Genomic DNA, 17,930 nt, shown 5'->3' on the forward strand with positions numbered 1-17,930 from the left:
CATTTATATCTACAAATGAAGTTCGCCATGTCGTTTCTACAGTAGCCCAGAACGGAGAATTTTCATTTGGTGGCCATCTGCAGCCTCCCCGCTAGATGCCAATCCTACACGCTGGACCTTTAAAAGCCAGTTCATTGAAAAAAAATGGTGTCTGCCTGAAGATGAATTGCATTATAGTCAGATGGCAAGCTCGGTAAATACGGGCCGTGTAATATAGTGATGCAATCACAAGAAGCGTGGATAAAGAGGATACAGGGAGGAAATAGCCTGAAAGAGAAAGAGAGAGACAGCGGGGACCTCGAACATTAAGGATGCCACTCTGCATAGCCTTCAGCGACACACCGCCTTCATTTCTCATCACACTCAGACACAGAGGTCTTATTATTTATTGATGAAACCATGTGTAAAATGATGACAGAATATATTCAAATACAACACGTTAATAACATTCATAATGACGTGACCTTTGCTGTGACTGGTTTGGGGAAATGTCCCCAACTGGGAACACAGGGACTGATCAAGAGGAAAAAGCAGCTGGCACATTTTGAGAGAGGAACACAGTAGAAAATGTTTCAATGCAGTCAAGTTTGCAAATGAATTTAGCTTGTGAAAAACTGTAACCAAAGTGACGACGTAAGTGCACTTGTTTCCTATCTAAATCTATTTTGAGAAACACTGACAATGAGACAGATCACATTATTAGCATCTATATAAAATAAGGCACAATTCCAAAAAGGTCTTGACTCTCACTGATGAGATTGTGTGGCTTGTGGTAACAGTGATTATGAAACACTAATAGAATAGAAGAGATGTTCACTTTGATCCCAGTGTTTTGTTTTCTTATCTTTCCTCCCAGGCTCCCTCTTCTCATTCAATCATAAACAACCTCACCCATTCAGTGTTTATGCCTTCACACACTCATTCATCCTTCCTTCCTGTCCTTCTCAGAAGCCCTGACAGGAGTGATGTGTTGAGGCGACGCTCTCCTCTTCTCATTTCAGGCATGGGTGAGTTATTGAGGGCCGTGCTCGACCTCCATTTGATTCCCTGCAGCCGAGAAGCTGTGGACAGTCTTCACAGGACAGAGATGGTCACCTTTTGTTCCAACGTGGCTTCTTTATCCAGGAGTCTGAGATGATGAGGCAGGTAGAAAAGTCCTTCTGATGACACCCAGCGTAAAACAGCAGGAGAATGTGCTGGGACTTCATTCAAGGCCCTCCTTCGTTCGTCTTTTCAGTTGCAATGGATGTTAAAAAGATGCATTCGCAACAGATGACTCTTGAGAGTGAATGAAAACTTTAAGTGTCTGCTTTGCATTTTTTCAGTTTATGTTCCATCTGGGAGAATATGCAGATCAGCGGAGAGTCTTAAAAGTGTTTATTGCTGCTGCAGAGTGTTATAAATCCACTGTATTACTGTTGAGGTATGCTCCGTCCGCTTTCTTATTTCCTCCCGAGGAGCGCTGAATGTTGCCTCTCCAGCAAACACAGCACTTCCATTCCAGTACATTCAGTGCATAGTTGAGGTGATTTTGCTTTATGGACATTATTAACAATGTAATAAGCACAGGTGATGACAAACATCTATTTAACACGATGGTTTTTAACTGTTGCTTGCTTGCAGCTTGAATGAGATTGTGTGCAAGCACGCAGCCGGCTTCATTTTGTTTTCAGTGAAACAATATCTTCAAGGTTTGTTCTGACATTAGAGCTTTCCTGAACTAAAAAAAAATATTGTGGGATGTTCTCTCGCCTCAGCCATTCCAAGAACCAGTACCTTCTCAGACTCCCATGGTGGTTTTACAAAACAAAGGGAATCAGTGCCTTCCTAGTTTTTGGGTAGTCTTCGAACTTGGCGTGGTACCATCTGCAGCAAGAGAGAGAGAGGCAAAGAGACATTTTCATCCATTAATACAAGCTTTAAAGTGCGCAACACACACCGTGAAAACCTGCTTACTGTGTGTGTGTGTGTGTGTGTGTGTGTGTGTGTGTGTGTGTATTATTCTTACTTGTGGTGGGCCACAGCCCTGCTGGCGAGGACCACTGTGGTAAAGATGGCAAAGGCTGAACTGTGAACAGAGTGGCCAGCCAGAGCGAAGCCTGCCCACTCTGTTATCTCTCCTAAGAAGTTGGCTCCAGACACATAATCAAACATTCCGCCTGTGGGTGGACGACACAGGAATTAGGACAGGTATGCTTCTCCTCTCATACGTTCACTGGAGGCAAAACAACCCCAAATATTTTACTCTGGAGAAAAACATAAAATATGATGGATCCTTATTCACTACAATTCAACAATTAACTGAATGAGTAGATATTTTAAAGGGACAGTTCACCCAAAAGTCATATTTGTCTTCTTACCTGTAGTGATGCAATAAATTGAAATTATTTTGGTGTGCATTGCCGAGTGATGGGAGAAATCGTCTGTGGAGGTGTCTGCCTTTACTTCAATATAATGAAACTAGATGGCACTCAGCTTGTGGTGCTCAAAGCACCAAAAAATACATTTGAAAAACTCAACAACTCAATAACTCTTTCCAGAAATCATGACCCGGTTACTTAAGATTTGTGAGCAGTTTCATGTAGGAACTATTTTCTTTCTACTGAACTACACCCTCCAACTGTATCTCTGCGCAGAAGGAAGCGTGCATCTACTGCAAGCTAACATTACAGCTCAGCCGAGGAGGACGCCATCAATGTCCACATCTCACGCTGTGATGAGCATGAGCCTCTTGTCCACGAGTCGATGCTGTCACAGCTCTGTATTCCTGGTCACCTGCTCTTTTCTGCATGCCCAGTCACCAAACTCTCAGTCAGTTAGTGTTGTCACGGTACCCAAATTGGGACCCACGGTACGATACCAGTGAAAGTATCACGGTTATTAGCAGTATCACGATACCACAACAAAAATGAGGCAGATGTGCCTTTTGTCATTTATAAAAAGATAAATCACTTTTCTATAATACATCAATGATATTTCAATGGAATAAATTACTTACTGACTTATTCATACTTCAAAAACAGCATCAATCAGTGATTAACATAGGGGGGATCAAAATAAAATAATAAATGAAATAAAAATCAACCAGCCACCCTCCTCCCCTGACAAGTAAAGAACAGTCCCTAAAGTGCGGTGAGGTTTGTGGGCCGTTACCTGCCACAAAGAGAGAAATGTGAACGGCTCGTTTCTCCTCTGACACGTCACATACCTGTGTGCCGCCACGGCTCGGCTGTTCAGGTACTACTGGGCAGTCATGACACCAACAAAGAGGAAATTACTGGACCTGGAGCCAGGCTTCTCGGTCACCGGTAAACCGCGTTATCTTGCGGTGGCCATAGCGCTCCGCCGTATTCCTGTCTGTGACCCCCGTTCAACCCACAACCAGCAGGATTCGCCTTTCGTTTCTGCTGCTGGTTGAAATCTGTACTCGCACAGCGTGCTCCTGAATGATTTCTTTTGCTTGCACAAAACTATTTTTAGTCGCAAATGCAGTAAAATGCTCGCACCGTAGAGCTCTGTGGAAAACAAATCACTGTAGCATATATAAACAAATCTAACCTACAAGATACTCAATAGCTCAGCTAATACCTGACATGTCACTGGAAAACAAACCACTGCAGCAGCATATTGAGTGCCAGGTGGCCAGCGCGTGCCGTTGTTGGACGGCGCATTGGACACTCACCCTCTTGTGATTGGACTTTGAACTTATCCCACAGTAGTGGTACCTGAGGTACCGTAGTACTACAGTACTCCAACATTATGGTATCATAAGTACTGTGGTGCCTCTGACCTGCCTGCCTCAACTGATTCCATGAGAACACCTCAGCCTTCTGTCCCCAACCACGAGATCTGTTCTGCGTGCTTGGTTCCTTTTTGCCTGTTGCTGCTTGGCGTCCAGTCTGCTTACCCGTGGTGGTTTCCTGCAATCTAGAGATGTTTACTGTCTTGCCACACTTTTGTGCGTGTCCTGTGAGTACTTCCCTGCTGGCTTCTCGTCCTACCTTCAGCCCATCCCTTACTGGTTTGTCTGCTTGGACTGTGTACTTACCTGGTCCCAGATTTTGCCTCTATGACTATGTCCTGTTCCTGCAGCGGACTGTTGACTTGATATTGAGCTGAACTGTGTTAACTGTTGGGCTAACACCACTCACTCACTCACTCACCTTTGTGCCCCGTGTGGCCTGCCAAACCAGCCGAGCTGCCAAGGACTTTGCTGGAGTGTTGAACTGTATTATGTGTGCTTCACTAGTCCTGCCCTGTACCTGCTGAATGGTATCAGTAAACATTATTTCCAACTGTTCCTGATCTTCTTTGTGCTGCAATTGGGTTCTAATACCACCAGTTACAGATGCATGCTTCCATCTGCGCGGTGATACAGTTGGCAGGTGTAGTTAAGCAGAAAGAAAATAGTTCCTACATGAAAATGTTCGCAACAAGAACTGTGGATTATCTTGAGTAACCAGGTCGTGATTTCGGCAAAGGGACATTGTTGTTGAGTTTTATAAATGTATTTTTTGGCGCTTTGAGCACCACAAGCTGAGTGTCATCTAGTTTCATTACTACTGTAATGTTTCAGTAATACTGGAGAGATATCTATGGCTGATATCTGCATCACTGCAACTCACACCAAAACTATCTAGACAAATAAATAGCTCAACAGAATATAGGAAAAATACATGTTTTTTATTTTGGAGGGAACAGTCCATTTAACGATCCCTGAATTTAATTTCGTGTCTGCACGCTGCTAAAAACTCAAAGGGCGTCCACCACAACAACGTCCACACCAACCATAGACGGCTGAGCTCTCCCTCATTGACCCCAGCCATGTGTAGTGTTGCTACCCTGTGTGTGTGAAAGCAGCATTCTTGGCTGAGGGGATTCCAGACGTGCCTGGAAGTTCATTTGGAGCACGGCTCACAGCTTCCTCCCACCTCGCCCTTTTCACTTTATTTTCCTTGAGGGTCTGGGATGGATTGTTTCAACAGGTTCACCACAAGTTCAGGCTCAAGGTGCTATTGTTGTGACTATGGTCGTAGCCGGGGGAGCCAGCCTCTCTGTGAAGCTGTTATTCCTGCTGATTCAGTTAGCAGAGGACAAAAACTCCAACCTACTATCTGAACATGTGATCTAAAACAGCAGCAGTGTAGATTTTATTTTGCTTTTCCAATAGATAGCGCCCTCAAGGCTATTTGTCAAAAGGAATTTGGAGATGGCTCAAATTCTTGTTTACCCACCCCTCCCTTGTACTTGTCACTTCTCATTGAATGTGCATCCATTTTCACACAGCAAAGGTCATACGCTGTAAAAAAAAAAAAAAAAATGCACCATCAAAGCATTCTCTCATCTGTTTTGTCAGTGGTTTGTTTTCATTGGTAGGAATTTTCAGAAATGTTTATTTTGTTGATACACGTGGAGTGACACGCCCCATCATCCCGTTTCACAGCAACACTTCCATATTTTGGGAAGTATCCTTGCTCGTTTTCTGACTGAGAGCTGGACGAGAAGACTGATACCACTCACATCTTCCTGTTTAATATGAAGCTGGAGGCTGCAACCAGTTAGCTTAGCTTAGCATAAAGACCGAAATCAGGAGTACACAGCTGGCCCGGCTCTGCTGTTTTTACCCTTTGATTTGTATGGATTAAATTAACTAGTGCCCGTTCAAAACATGTTGTTGCAGCGGGCTGATTGCTCTGCCTGTGTAATGCTACTTGCAGCTTTCTTAGACTTATACAAACAACTTAACACTCAAGACTGCACTTCCTTGTCTCCTGAGCAACACACCTCCGCTAGTGCATTTCACGGGTTGTCCGTTGTAATCCAAGTGCCCTGAAGCCACAGCATGCAAAACTGACTTGAAAGACGTAATTTACTCCACTTTTATATAGAGTTGTACCAATACCGATACCAGTATCGGAAATACCTCTGATACTGCCTAAAATGCGGTATCGGGTATCGGCAAGTACAGACTATGACCAATCCGATACCACATAATGCGTTCAGAAGTTTAGTTTAAAAAGCATTCTACTATCGTCCTAAATTTGTTTCAAGTGACTAGTGACATAAAAATAATAGTTAGCATGTTAGCCGTTAGCCTAGATACAGCCGGGGCGCATAGTAGCGTCAGACCTGTTAAAACGTAAGTGAACGGGCAACCTTCAAGTGCAAAGTTAGTCCACTAAACAAGCTTTTTTTCCACAAAGACCGCCTCATATCGTTAGGATAAATGTCAGAGAACATATAGAAAACGACATGTAAACGTGTTGTCTTACCTTACCGGTGTGCTGCCATGTTTGTTTACCATTCAGCTCTGCTTCGTAGATATAATTGCCACAGAGCAATGTTCACTAGGTTATCAAAGTTACTGAATTTGTTACGTGTCCAAATCGCACCAAGTTTGACACTGCCACGTGTGAAGTAGATCAGATGAACGTTTCTTGAGGTAAAGGAGATTCCTTGCTTTTTAGTTAGACAGGATACGACACATTAAATATTGAGCCTTAGTGGAGTTGTTGTTCGCTTTGTTGCCGTACAGAACCAGGCTAGCTGTTTCCCCCTGTCTTTAGTGTTTATGCTAAGCTAAGATAACCAGCTGCTGGCTGGAACTTCATGTTTACTCTACAAACATGAGCGTGGTATTGAGTAAACAAGCGACACTTTATATAGCATGAATCTGGGATCAGTCTGGTGCAGACATACAGTTTAATGTGCATGTTCCTGTACGGGGCTGGCCCGCTGTCTAACATGATTACTATCAACACTGTGCGGTTCAGAGCATTTCTCTCTCTGTGTCGACTAAAGCAAAACGACACACACAAACACTCCGAGTCCTGTGAGTCACTGACACACAGCTGAGCCGGACCAGTCAAGGCAGTGGGAACCTTTTTAAGCACTAATGGAAGGGTTCACAGAGGGCAAGGCTGAGAGGAAAAGATAACTATTGACAACCTGTGATTCTGCTTACACTGTGATCCTGTATAATCATGCGACCACACGGGAAAATTAGCATCTAGCGCTGCGTACGAGCACCACAGACTTCTGTGCCATCATGTGATTACTGCTTTCTTGTCTTTGTTGTCACCCCACAGCAGCGGTACGGAAAAAGGACTCAAACTCTAAACCTAAGGAGACGCAGCATCACGGAGTAAATGTGCCTTTAACAGTAAATGTCCTGTGTTCAGAATTAAATATACTCACTCTGAAGAACGGGGCCATTCAGTCTGTTAGATATAAATGTTCTTAATTATATATAGTCAAAGTAGGCTCCAGTAACTACAGTCATCATATACAGTAAATAAAACAGAGTAAAGTATATTATAGTGGAGTAAGAGTACAGAGTATAAATATATATATATATGTATGTATAAAAGCAGCATAAACATAAATAAATATATTATTTTACATTTGTCATCATGTTTTCCTCTTTGAAAGTCAGATGTGCTGTAACAGGAGAAGGAGACTTGTTCACTGTGGTGAGAGAAATAATTCGGCTCAGTGTTTTCATAACTAAAGCCCTTACCTGTGGGAATCTTGTAACTGGTCTCTCCAGGCTTCCTCAGGTTCCTCAGGATGTGGTCAGAGTGCATATTCACCAGCCAACCGACCAACCACAGCAGCGACCCTGGAGACGCACCAACCAACAGCTGCTTTAGCACAAAGTGACCAAAAGTCCTTCAGCCAACTCTCTTTAACTGCTCTTCTATACTTCTTTTTTTTTAATCTTTACTCTTACACGAGTCGTGTATTCCTCTCATTTTATTCACTGTTTTATTTTATTTGCACTACATTTATCTGTGCTTCTTTGTGCTGCTGCAACACCTGACATTCCCCTCTAGGGATCAATAAAAGATCATCTTATCCTAAACACATCAAACATTTTGGGAAACACTTTTATTTGCTCTCTTCCAGGAGTGAGATGAGCAGATCGATACCTCTGTCATATCTGTGCCATAGTGAGCTGGTTCCAATCTTTGCACTAAGCTCAGCTAATCGCCTCCCGGCTCCAGCTCCTCACTTCATGCACAGACACGAGCTCACTTTTCTCATCTTACTCTCTCAGAGAGAGAGCAAATGAGCACACTGGCCAAATGTTGAACGTTTCTATAAAAGTTACAGCATGTATAAACAGTACTCGTCAGTATCGCTGCTGCAGCTGCGGTGCTTTAAATATCACTGCATGAATACAGGGATGTAAGCTCTTTGTAAACACTTTGTATTTTTTCCGGATTCAAGGAAATCTTTGAGCTGAAATCTAAATCATGAGAGACTTTCAAATTCACCTTGACAATGACAAATGTAATTTAGCAGTTAATAACAGAAGATAATCCTTTACTCGTCCCACAGCGGGGAAGTTTACAACGTGACAACAGCAGAGGGACAAACAGGAAGCATCAGGAGACAAAGACACAACACAATATACATGAACGTATCAGTAAAACACACAGATTGATGTAATAAATAAACTGTACAAAACAAAGAGCAATATAATGAGCAAACAGTATAAACATTAGGGATGGGAATCACCAGTAACCGCGCAATACGATATTATCATGACACATGATTTTAAATGTTTTGTGAACTATTGCGGTATTGCAATATATGCCTATTAATTATTTTTCTTCAACCGTCAATTGTGTCCCCAAAGAAAAAATTGTTAACATCTGTTAATAAGATAAAGTTTTAAAGATAAACTTTCCCACTTAAGTCATTTTTCTCGCAGCAAAATGTGTCTAGTTTTGTTTTTTTAGATTATTTTTTGGGGCTTTTTCACCCTTTTTTTAATGGATAGGACAGAGTGAGGTGGGGAGTGACATGCAGTATAGGGTTGCAAGCCGGAGTCAAACCCGCGACTGCTGCAGCGAGGCATTGCCTTTGTATCTGGGGCGCTGGCACTATCCACTACGCTACTGACGCCCATGGCTACCAAATGTTTAATATGTATGTGCAATATTAATAATTTATTTAACAAAAAAATCGGTTCTTGGCGTCCACGTATCGAAACAGTATTTCCACACAAAATATCCCGATACTATGCTATGTGGCTCAGAGGTAGAGCGGGTCGTCCACCAATCAGAAGGTCAGTGGTTCGACCCCCAGCTCCTCCAGTCTGCATGTCGAAGTATCCTCGAGCAAGACACTGAACCCCAAATTGCGCCGATGGCTGTTCCATCTGTGTGTGAGCAGCAGGTGGCATCTTGTATGGCAGCATCGGCCACCAGAGTGTGAATGTGACTCGTAGTGTAAAAAGCACTTTGAGTGGTCGGATGAGATTTAATTCTTATTAATTATTGTATATTGTATATCAGCCTGGTTGCCACCCACACCTCAGATTTTCTACAGGATTCAAAACAACTCTTTCAGATTACTTTGCAAATACTTGACACACAGACACTCAGGGCACAGGACAAGACCTCATCATGTTATCACCACTGTAACATCATCTACTGACCTTTGTCTTGCTGATTCTAGTCTAGTGTACAAAGTGATTAACAATCTGGCTGCCCCACCTTTAAAAGAGTTCATACAGCTGCACTCAGACAATGAGAGGACGTCTAGGGCGACCAGACGAGACGGTGCAGCACAGATCTACTGTCACTGTCAGAGCTGCAAACTATTGGAACTCAGCACCAGGTGAGATCAGACAGCGCAACAGCTTTGTTGGTTTTAAATTTAAGAAGAAATCATGGCTTAAATCAACCCGATAATGTTTCCATCTCACATGAACTCAAACCCTGAATCTAACATTATGAAATATTTACTGAAAATTGGGACATAAATTTAGGCAGGTAAAAGAATCATTATGTACATATATTTCTATACTTTGCGACAACAGTTGCCATTTGCAGATGTTGGAACACTGGGCGAGGAGTTGTTTCTTTGTACATACATATGTCATCATGTGCATCCCCTGGTCTGGTACATGGTAGGAAATAAAATGTTGGAAATAAATTTGTGACAGTCTTATTTTACTTTTAAGACACACTTTTTACATTACTTTTTTGTGTAGTTTACAACTTATGGAACATTTAACTTGACTTTAACTTCACTTGCACATGAGCACACCGATGGCCAACAAGCATGTATGTTCTGTGCCTGCTTGAGAGGACATACCCCCGCCCCCACACCAGCAGATGGTGGTCATCTGTAATCGTCATTCAAAAATGGAAACGAGAAGACTGTCTGGATGCTAGTTAGCCAGTTAGCACATTACCTACACAATCCAGTGTTGAGAGAACAGAGCATATTTACCATGTGACAGTGAACAATAACACAAACCACCAGGAAACGTTTCTGCAAAAGAGCTCAGTGGATTAAGAAAAATAATCTGACCTCAAATAACTTGTCTGTTTTGGTCTCACTCCCTTTGGACTTTAGCTCTTTGTTTACTTTCCTCACTTCAGTTTCTCTTCTTGTGCGCTGAGCTGAACTGACAATCAGAGTGATTTAATTCGCCGACAGGCTCCACTGTGTTGGCACCAATTCAGCAAAAGGCCAACCAATGTTGACGAGGGCCAACTGTGTGGGACACACCGCACCTACGAGGGCGGCAGACGCTCATCAACGGCCCAACTATGACCGGCAGCTAACCATTAGCTCGGAGTGTCAGGGCCTTCAAAGTGCTTTGAGTGGTCAGAGACTAGACAGGCACTACACAAGTCCAGGTCAATTTACCATCCCAGTATTTTAATATTTTGGTACAGTTTTCTTTATGAGCTGCAGATGCGAGGTCTGAGCGGGGTTGTGAGGGAGCAGAGTGACGTTTACAGTGAAACAACATAGACTTTAAATTGACAGTTTCCTGCATTAGTTTAAAAAGCAAAAGGCAGCCAAGACAAACTGCTGAGCACTTTGAGGTTTGGAGAGCGTGGCGAGCACCTGCAGTGGAGCACAAGCCAAAAGAGGAAGATGGACAAAAGAGTTTGAACGACAGCTGAGCTGTGTGTTTAAGTTAAGTCCTGCCATTTTGTTTAATTTAAGATGGAAAAAGAGAAGAGTGAGAGAGGAGAGAGGGAGGAAGGGATGAACTGGGAGAGAGGTAGAGATCCTGTTTTTATCCTGACTCTGCGTCTGTTCCTCCATAATTCATTATTCTGTGTTATTTTACACTGAACTGCACACACTCAACAATATCAATCAAGTTTTACTTTTATTATTCTTATATAGTTTACACATCACTGCACCCTCGTGCACCGTTTGAATTATTTTACTGTCAACATCTGCCAATATAACAGAAACATTTCTTCAGTTCTCCTCTGCAAATATAACTCACATCATCGTCATACTTATGTGAGGTCGATTTTACACATAAACAAATGTGTCACCAACAGAAGCTAATGTGCAAATTAAATAATCCATGTTCCCTCTTGTACAAAGTGAAGCAGCAAACACAGAGCACCAACCTGTGATGAAGCAGGGATGTGTAACCCAGTCTGCAGGGTACTCAGCGTAATGGCTCAGGTACCTGATCTGCATGTAGCCATTATAGATGCAGAAAACAATGGCCAGGGCGAAGGAGACGAACGGCGTTGGTTTACCTCCTCGGATTAAAAATGGATAAATGAGGGATCTGTGGAGGAACACAAACATCACTAACACGTGGGTGAGGTCAGGTAATTTGAGACACTATTTTTGTTAGGTTGCCAAGACAACCACCTGATATTCTGAAGCGTACCTTGAATTTTACTTTTAGAACTTGTTACTGCTTTATTTCTATAAAGAAATTAAGTTGCCTGGTAAAATATTTTATAAACTTTTAACCTCCAAACACATCAAGAACCCTCACTTCACCCCAATGGCATGGAGTGGAGGTAAAATGGTAAAATGGTGCCATATTGTCGACAATGAACATGCGTGTGTGTGACAATGTTGGCTAATTCTGGACTACTGTGGCCAACATGGACGACCTCAACTGACCCCTTTTCAACATAAAGGAGCAGCGGCTCTACTCCGAACTCCCTCCGGATGTCTGACCTCCTCCCCCTATCTCTAAAGCCTGATTTATGGTCCTGCGTTAAATCAATGGCGTCGCTACGTCGTAGGGTACGTGGCTACGCAGAAGGCTCGCCGTAGCCCCCGGCGTAGCCTGACGTGCACCTCCCCAACAATGTAACTACACGTCGAGGCGACGCAGACCCAGCGCAGACCGAGAGGGCTGTGATTGGTTTGCTTGGTAGCAACGCATTTCCGGTTCCGTATTTCCAGATTGCGCCATCCCCGCCATCTTTAAACATCTTCTGTTGCGATGTAGATGTTGCAGTATTAAGGCCCGTTTATGCTCAATGTTCAATATGGATACGGATATGGACGGAGCCGTCTGTCCGTGCTCCGCATTCATTTCTCTGTGACTGGAAAAGCCAGAAGCTAAACAAAGAATCAACTAGAGACGACGATAACCATTCAGGAAAGGAACGCAGCCTCCTACCGTTCTGGCGGTGAATTGCACCGCGACGACATGGAGTGACGAAGAAGTTCGAAGGGTTCACGACGGCGTCACGGCAATGACGTAGGTACGTCGCAGGACCATAAATCAGGCTTAAGGCTGAGCCCAGATATTCCACAGAGGAAACTCATTCAGCCTCTTGTATCCGCGATCTCATTCTTTCTGTCACACTACGGCTTTTAACCAAAACCAAGAAGCTCGACCACATCACACCAGTTTCAGCCTCTTTACATCGACTCCCTGTTTGTTTTAGGACTGACTTTAAAATCTTATTGATTACTTTTAAGGCTCTTGATGGCTCCAGATTACATTTCAGACCTGTTAGTCCCTTATGAACCTTTACATAGTTTGAGATCCTCGGGCAGAGATCTGCTTGTCCCAGAGTCCAGACTGAAGACCAAAGGGGACAGAGCTTTTGCCACCAGGGCCCTGAGGCTCTGGATCGACCTGTCTGAGGTTATCAGGCTCTCTGAGTCACTGGCTTCATTTAAGTCTCTGCTAAAAACGACTTCTGTCTGAAAGCAAATCCTGACTTCATCTGAGCTGTCTGTCTGTTTTATTGTCATCATATTCATTTTATTTTCCATTTATTATCTTGATTTTAGTTTTCTTTACTTTATCTTTTACTAGATGACACTTTATGACATGTTATTTGTTTTATTCTTCTTGTATTATAATTGTGTTTAGTTTTATTGTACAGCACTTTGTAACTGTGTTTTGAAAGGTGCTGTATGAATAAAATGCATTCTTTACCCAAGGCTCATGACCATAGGTCATAGTCACAAGGTCACAGCATCGTCTTTTAATATTTTTTAGGTGACAGAAATACTAAATACACCTTTAATGACATGGATGCACACATTAGCATGATGTTATGATGTTATGGCACCTGGCAGCCTAAAAACACACACCCTGGTTTCACTTCAGAAAAATGTCCCCATTTTACCTGAATGTACAAAGTAATCACTCAAAACCATTTCCCATAAAATGTAAAATGTACGGTAAAAAATATTTTGTTTATAAATCAAACATTTACTAAAATTAAACATCCTGAAACCATTTTTGTTGTGATGTTCTTATTGTTTTAACGATGGATGATTAATACATACACATGCAAGCACTAAACTCTTTTCTGCTGATAACAATAATAATAATAATAATAACAATAATAATAATAATAATAATGTGTCCTGCTGGTGTTGCAGTGTTGTTCTATATGGAAATGTCACTACTGCCTTTTAAAAATCGTATGTCCTTTTATACTGCATCAATTTAGCCTCAAGTTTTGGCGCTGAATCACGAATTTCATGATCATTACATACTTGTTACTAAAAATCATGTTAAAGTCATTTCTTGTTGATGTGTTCAAAGTCTTTTACATTATATGCCTGGTTTTCTTTTTCTTTGTGTTTTTTTTGGTTTGCTTTTTTGTACTTTGTTGTGTTTTTAGGTAGCTTTTGGCTAATTCTGCCATTGTTTATACCATGTGTATTTATTGATTTGCACTGTCCATTCCAAGATAAACTAAATTAAGTTTAGTTTTTTAGTTTAAACTAAACTAAACCAAAAAGAGGAACTCAACATGGCTGTCCTGGGACCAGTGATATCTCTGACTCTTTGCTCTGCCCGTCCAAGTTATCTCAGACTAACAAAGATGACTGTGATAAGCAGTGGCGTTGGGTAATTGTGACGAGCCCCAGTGCACGCTTACAGCGGGCCTAAGTGCACGCTATTGTGCACATGTTGTCTTTTCAAGTGACATTTGATAACATCAACACACACATTACCCAACAATCATCACTGCATATCTGTATGTGACAAACAATACCAAAGAAAATAAGAAAGTCTTAATTTAATTTAGCAATTTTAATCGTTTTTTTGTAGCTTATTTAGAATATAATTTTGTTATTTGAATATTTTTTAAAAAAAAAAACAAATAAAAAAACATGATAATGATGGGTTTCCCTTTTTTTGAGGGCATATATGGCAAATAGCATTAACCGTCAGATGACGGGGACGGTGAAGAACGGGCCGACTTACGAGAGAATCACCGAAGGACTGACCAGCTGCGGCTTCCCTCCCACGTCACTGTTTACGTCACACGCTGAGCTACATGTTTTGTTACTTGCTCACGCCCCCCATTGCCCCGAAAAAGGCACATTCTGTATAAACAAAAGTAGGTAGCATTTTGCTGCACTCCCCGATTTTGTTTTATACTGCCAATGCTGAAAGAAGACTGATTGGGCTTCCTGTCTAAAAAGGGCTTTAGTTGGAGAGCCCACTCTTTTTATGGGTAGGGTGACCATATTTTGATTTCCAAAAAAGAGGACACTCAGCCGGTCACGACATAGCCTACTTAAATGATACTCGCAGTTTACTCAAAGATGCCTTATAATTTTAATATATTTAAAATTTATACTCGTACTCGTCGTCCTCCGCTTATCCATCTGGGTCGCGGGGGCAGCATCCTCAGCAAAGAAGCCCAGACAGTCCTCTCCCCAGCCACTTCCGTCAGCTCTTCCGCGGGAACCCCGAGGCGTTCCCAGGCCAGCCGGGTTATGTAGTCCCTCCAGCGTGTCCTGGGGCGGCCCCGAGGTATATTAAAATTTATATGTATGGATAGAAAATTCAGTTATATTACAAATAATATCTCTCAAAGACAGAAATTCAGATAGGCCCCTATAGGGGACACATACACACACTAGAGTGTGGTGATCCGAGCCTGATGGTACCCGACGGGTCGGGCGGGTTTGGTCAAAAATGTAGCTATAAATTGTATTCGGGCTCGGGTCGGATTCAGTCAGCTTTCAGTAAAAATGTAGTGTAAAGATAAATAAAATCCTATTGTCTGTCCTGTTTATTGCTTGGGCGCTGTTATTTACGTGACAACACCTGAACAGAAAACACACACACACACATTGGCTGTTTGTTTCTACCTCTCCCCTCGCTGGAAGCCTCGGACCTCCAGCCGCCCGCCTCTGCCTTGATTAAACGCTGAAAATAAAATAAAAGAGGGAGACAGGTTTTTCCTGTTTTATCTTATTTTGTTTTATTTCTCCCTCTCCTCTCGCTGGAAGCGTTGGACCTCCCGCCGCCCGCTCCCGTCTCAAAACACGGAGGTCTCCCTCTCCGCTGAGCACCCACGGCGCACGCCCGGCCTGTTAAATAGCCTGTAACCACTGTGTGACACAAACTCAGTGCTTTGGTCATTAAATAATGTCGGGCTCGGTCCGAGTTCGGACAGAAATATGCGGCCCGTGCCGCACTCTAACACACACACACACACACGGAAAAGCGGACATTATCATCAGTTTATAAAACCCCCCGGACGCCCCGGACGGGACGTGAAAAGTGGACATGTCCTGGCAAAAGAGGACGTTTGGTCAGCTTATTTATGGGCCCCCCCACCCTAGGGGCCCCAGAGCAACCATACTACCTGCACTGTCTATATTTACGCCCCTGCTGTTAAGTGAAACACATTTGTAATAACGATGCAATAAAGAGAGTTTGGTAACTTTCTGCTAATATTGTAATAAAGCCTGAGACACACTTTAAAAACCATGTTTGTCCCACTTTACCTGATGTCTGAAGTTGCCTGACTTCAACACAGACATTATTTCAACACATTGCTGGTGCAGTATAAAATATAAATGCACTTTTCTCTTCCTGTTATTAATTATTCATATTCATTACATTATCTGAGTGGAGCAGCACGAGTCCTCCGTGGAGCCACTTCTTACAGTAACTATTCATGCCGGTGAAACTGGTTATTCAAGACTTACCTGTCTCCAGGTGTGACATCATGATTTAACTCACCTCTGGACATAGTGGCAGAGGTACATGGCGATGAGCAGCTGGTTGGGCAGCAGGGAGCTCTTTGCAGAGGATGTCCAAAGCAGCAGACACAGAGGGACGAGGAAGGCAGGCAGCTCCTGGACGAACCAGGCGAACCGGGCGTTCACCGGGAACCCGTACCTGCTGCTGGAGTAGCGGCCGTACGGGACGTTTTCAAAGAGCAGGGTGAGGAAGGTGCAGGCTGCCATGAACACCATCAAGTAAGCCATGCAGTCCAACATGTACAGCTCCTCTTCCTCCGAGGAGAAGAGCCGGGACAGCACAGCGTCCATTACGTCACCAAACTAAAAAATAATAACTATGACGATGTAATTACGTCTTATCAGAAACTACCTGACGGTGTGTTGTGTCACAGCTAACATCACACACACCTCAACTCAGCTAATACTAAAGTGCAATACTACACGCGACTGAGTCATGGCCACAGCAAGGACCAATCACAGCCCCTGAACAGATATGACATTGGATCCTATCAGCCAATCACAATGCTCGCTTTGCAAGTTATTTAACGTTGTGTGTGGTGTCTGACGTCACTGAGAAATATTCAAAGCTTAATTTGCATACACCACCTGCTGCAAAACAATAAAATAAATACATGGATAAATAAAAATAAATAGAATCTCTTTTTGAAAAATACAGTGACAAATTAATTCTAAAAAATGCACGTTTCACATTCCAGTTTAAATTATAATCTAATCTAATATAATCTAATCTAATATAATATATAATATAATATAATATAATATAATATAATTTTATCAAATGAACAAAATACGTGACTCTTGTTCTAGTGACTTTATTTGAAAGTGTAATCATTTTATATTAAATTAATGCATATTATTATTATTTATTTATTGCTGTAGTTGTTGTATATATATTTAGGATAAGTTTCCTTTCACTTTTATGTTGTCATTAAATTTTCTGTATGTTAAATATTGTGGCTTCTATAACATTATGATATTGTAATATTTTTTTAGGTGGAGACTCTAAATAAGCGCAAGACCGTACAGTTAATATCATCTGTATTAGTTTTATGTTTTTTGTTTGTTTGTTTTTTTTAAAAAAAAGTTTGGTATTGTTGTTTCACACACAGTGTTAAATGATCACTTTTCAATATATAATATAAAGCTTCAAATAAGCCCATTCTGTTTTGTGCTTCTCCCTGCACTGTATTGTTAATTTATTTGTCATTCTGTGTGTTTTGAATTGAGCAAAAATAAATAAATAAAATAAAGTATAATAGAAGTCTTATTTTGGTGTGATAATAAACAGTATTGGGAAGTATCTAGTTATTAATTACGTAATTAAATTGCAAAATACATTTAAATGTAATCAGTTACAGTTACTGAGAAAAATGGGTAATTAAATTACAGTTACTAATTAAATGTTGGTGATATCAAAGGGGATGACATTTTTCTGTCGGCATTGGATTCTTGATTATTGCCGAAAATAAGCTCTGCAGCCAATAAACGTTTATAATATTTACATGTGTTGTTTGGCAAGATAATCTCCATGAATGAGCACAGTTTTATGATTACTGAAGCCTGAATGTAATCACCAGAAGTGAAAAGCTAACGTTAGGCTATAAATGAACTACACTACAATCGCATAACGTAATGTCACTGCCATAACAGAC

General features: G+C 41.8%; 1 protein-coding gene across 1 annotated transcript; it reads right to left on the reverse strand.

The window, feature by feature from the left end:
* Window positions 1-350: 350 nt before the first annotated feature.
* srd5a1 (steroid-5-alpha-reductase, alpha polypeptide 1 (3-oxo-5 alpha-steroid delta 4-dehydrogenase alpha 1)) lies at window positions 351-16,705 on the reverse strand. The gene is made up of 5 exons (XM_049602170.1): window positions 16,256-16,705; window positions 11,400-11,566; window positions 7,520-7,621; window positions 2,009-2,159; window positions 351-1,866 (listed from the first exon to the last, which is right to left on the reverse strand). Exons 1-5 carry the CDS (start codon window positions 16,564-16,566, stop codon window positions 1,800-1,802), a joined length of 798 nt encoding a protein of 265 aa, XP_049458127.1. The 5' UTR covers window positions 16,567-16,705; the 3' UTR covers window positions 351-1,799.
* Window positions 16,706-17,930: the final 1,225 nt, after the last annotated feature.

The sequence above is a fragment of the Epinephelus fuscoguttatus genome, linkage group LG17 (assembly GCF_011397635.1).
Source record: "Epinephelus fuscoguttatus linkage group LG17, E.fuscoguttatus.final_Chr_v1".
Lineage (NCBI taxonomy): Eukaryota > Metazoa > Chordata > Actinopteri > Perciformes > Serranidae > Epinephelus > Epinephelus fuscoguttatus.

Bases quoted from the DNA above. Each gene is read 5' to 3' on its own strand.
- srd5a1 (XM_049602170.1), bottom strand. From the start codon at position 16,566: ATGGACGCTGTGCTGTCCCGGCTCTTCTCCTCGGAGGAAGAGGAGCTG. The intron at 11,567-16,255 runs GTGAGTTAAATC...GTTCCTCCACAG, and splicing joins CTCTGCCACTATGTCCAGAG to ATCCCTCATTTATCCATTTT. The intron at 1,867-2,008 runs GTAAGAATAATA...CTCTTGCTGCAG, and splicing joins AGGGCTGTGGCCCACCACAA to ATGGTACCACGCCAAGTTCG.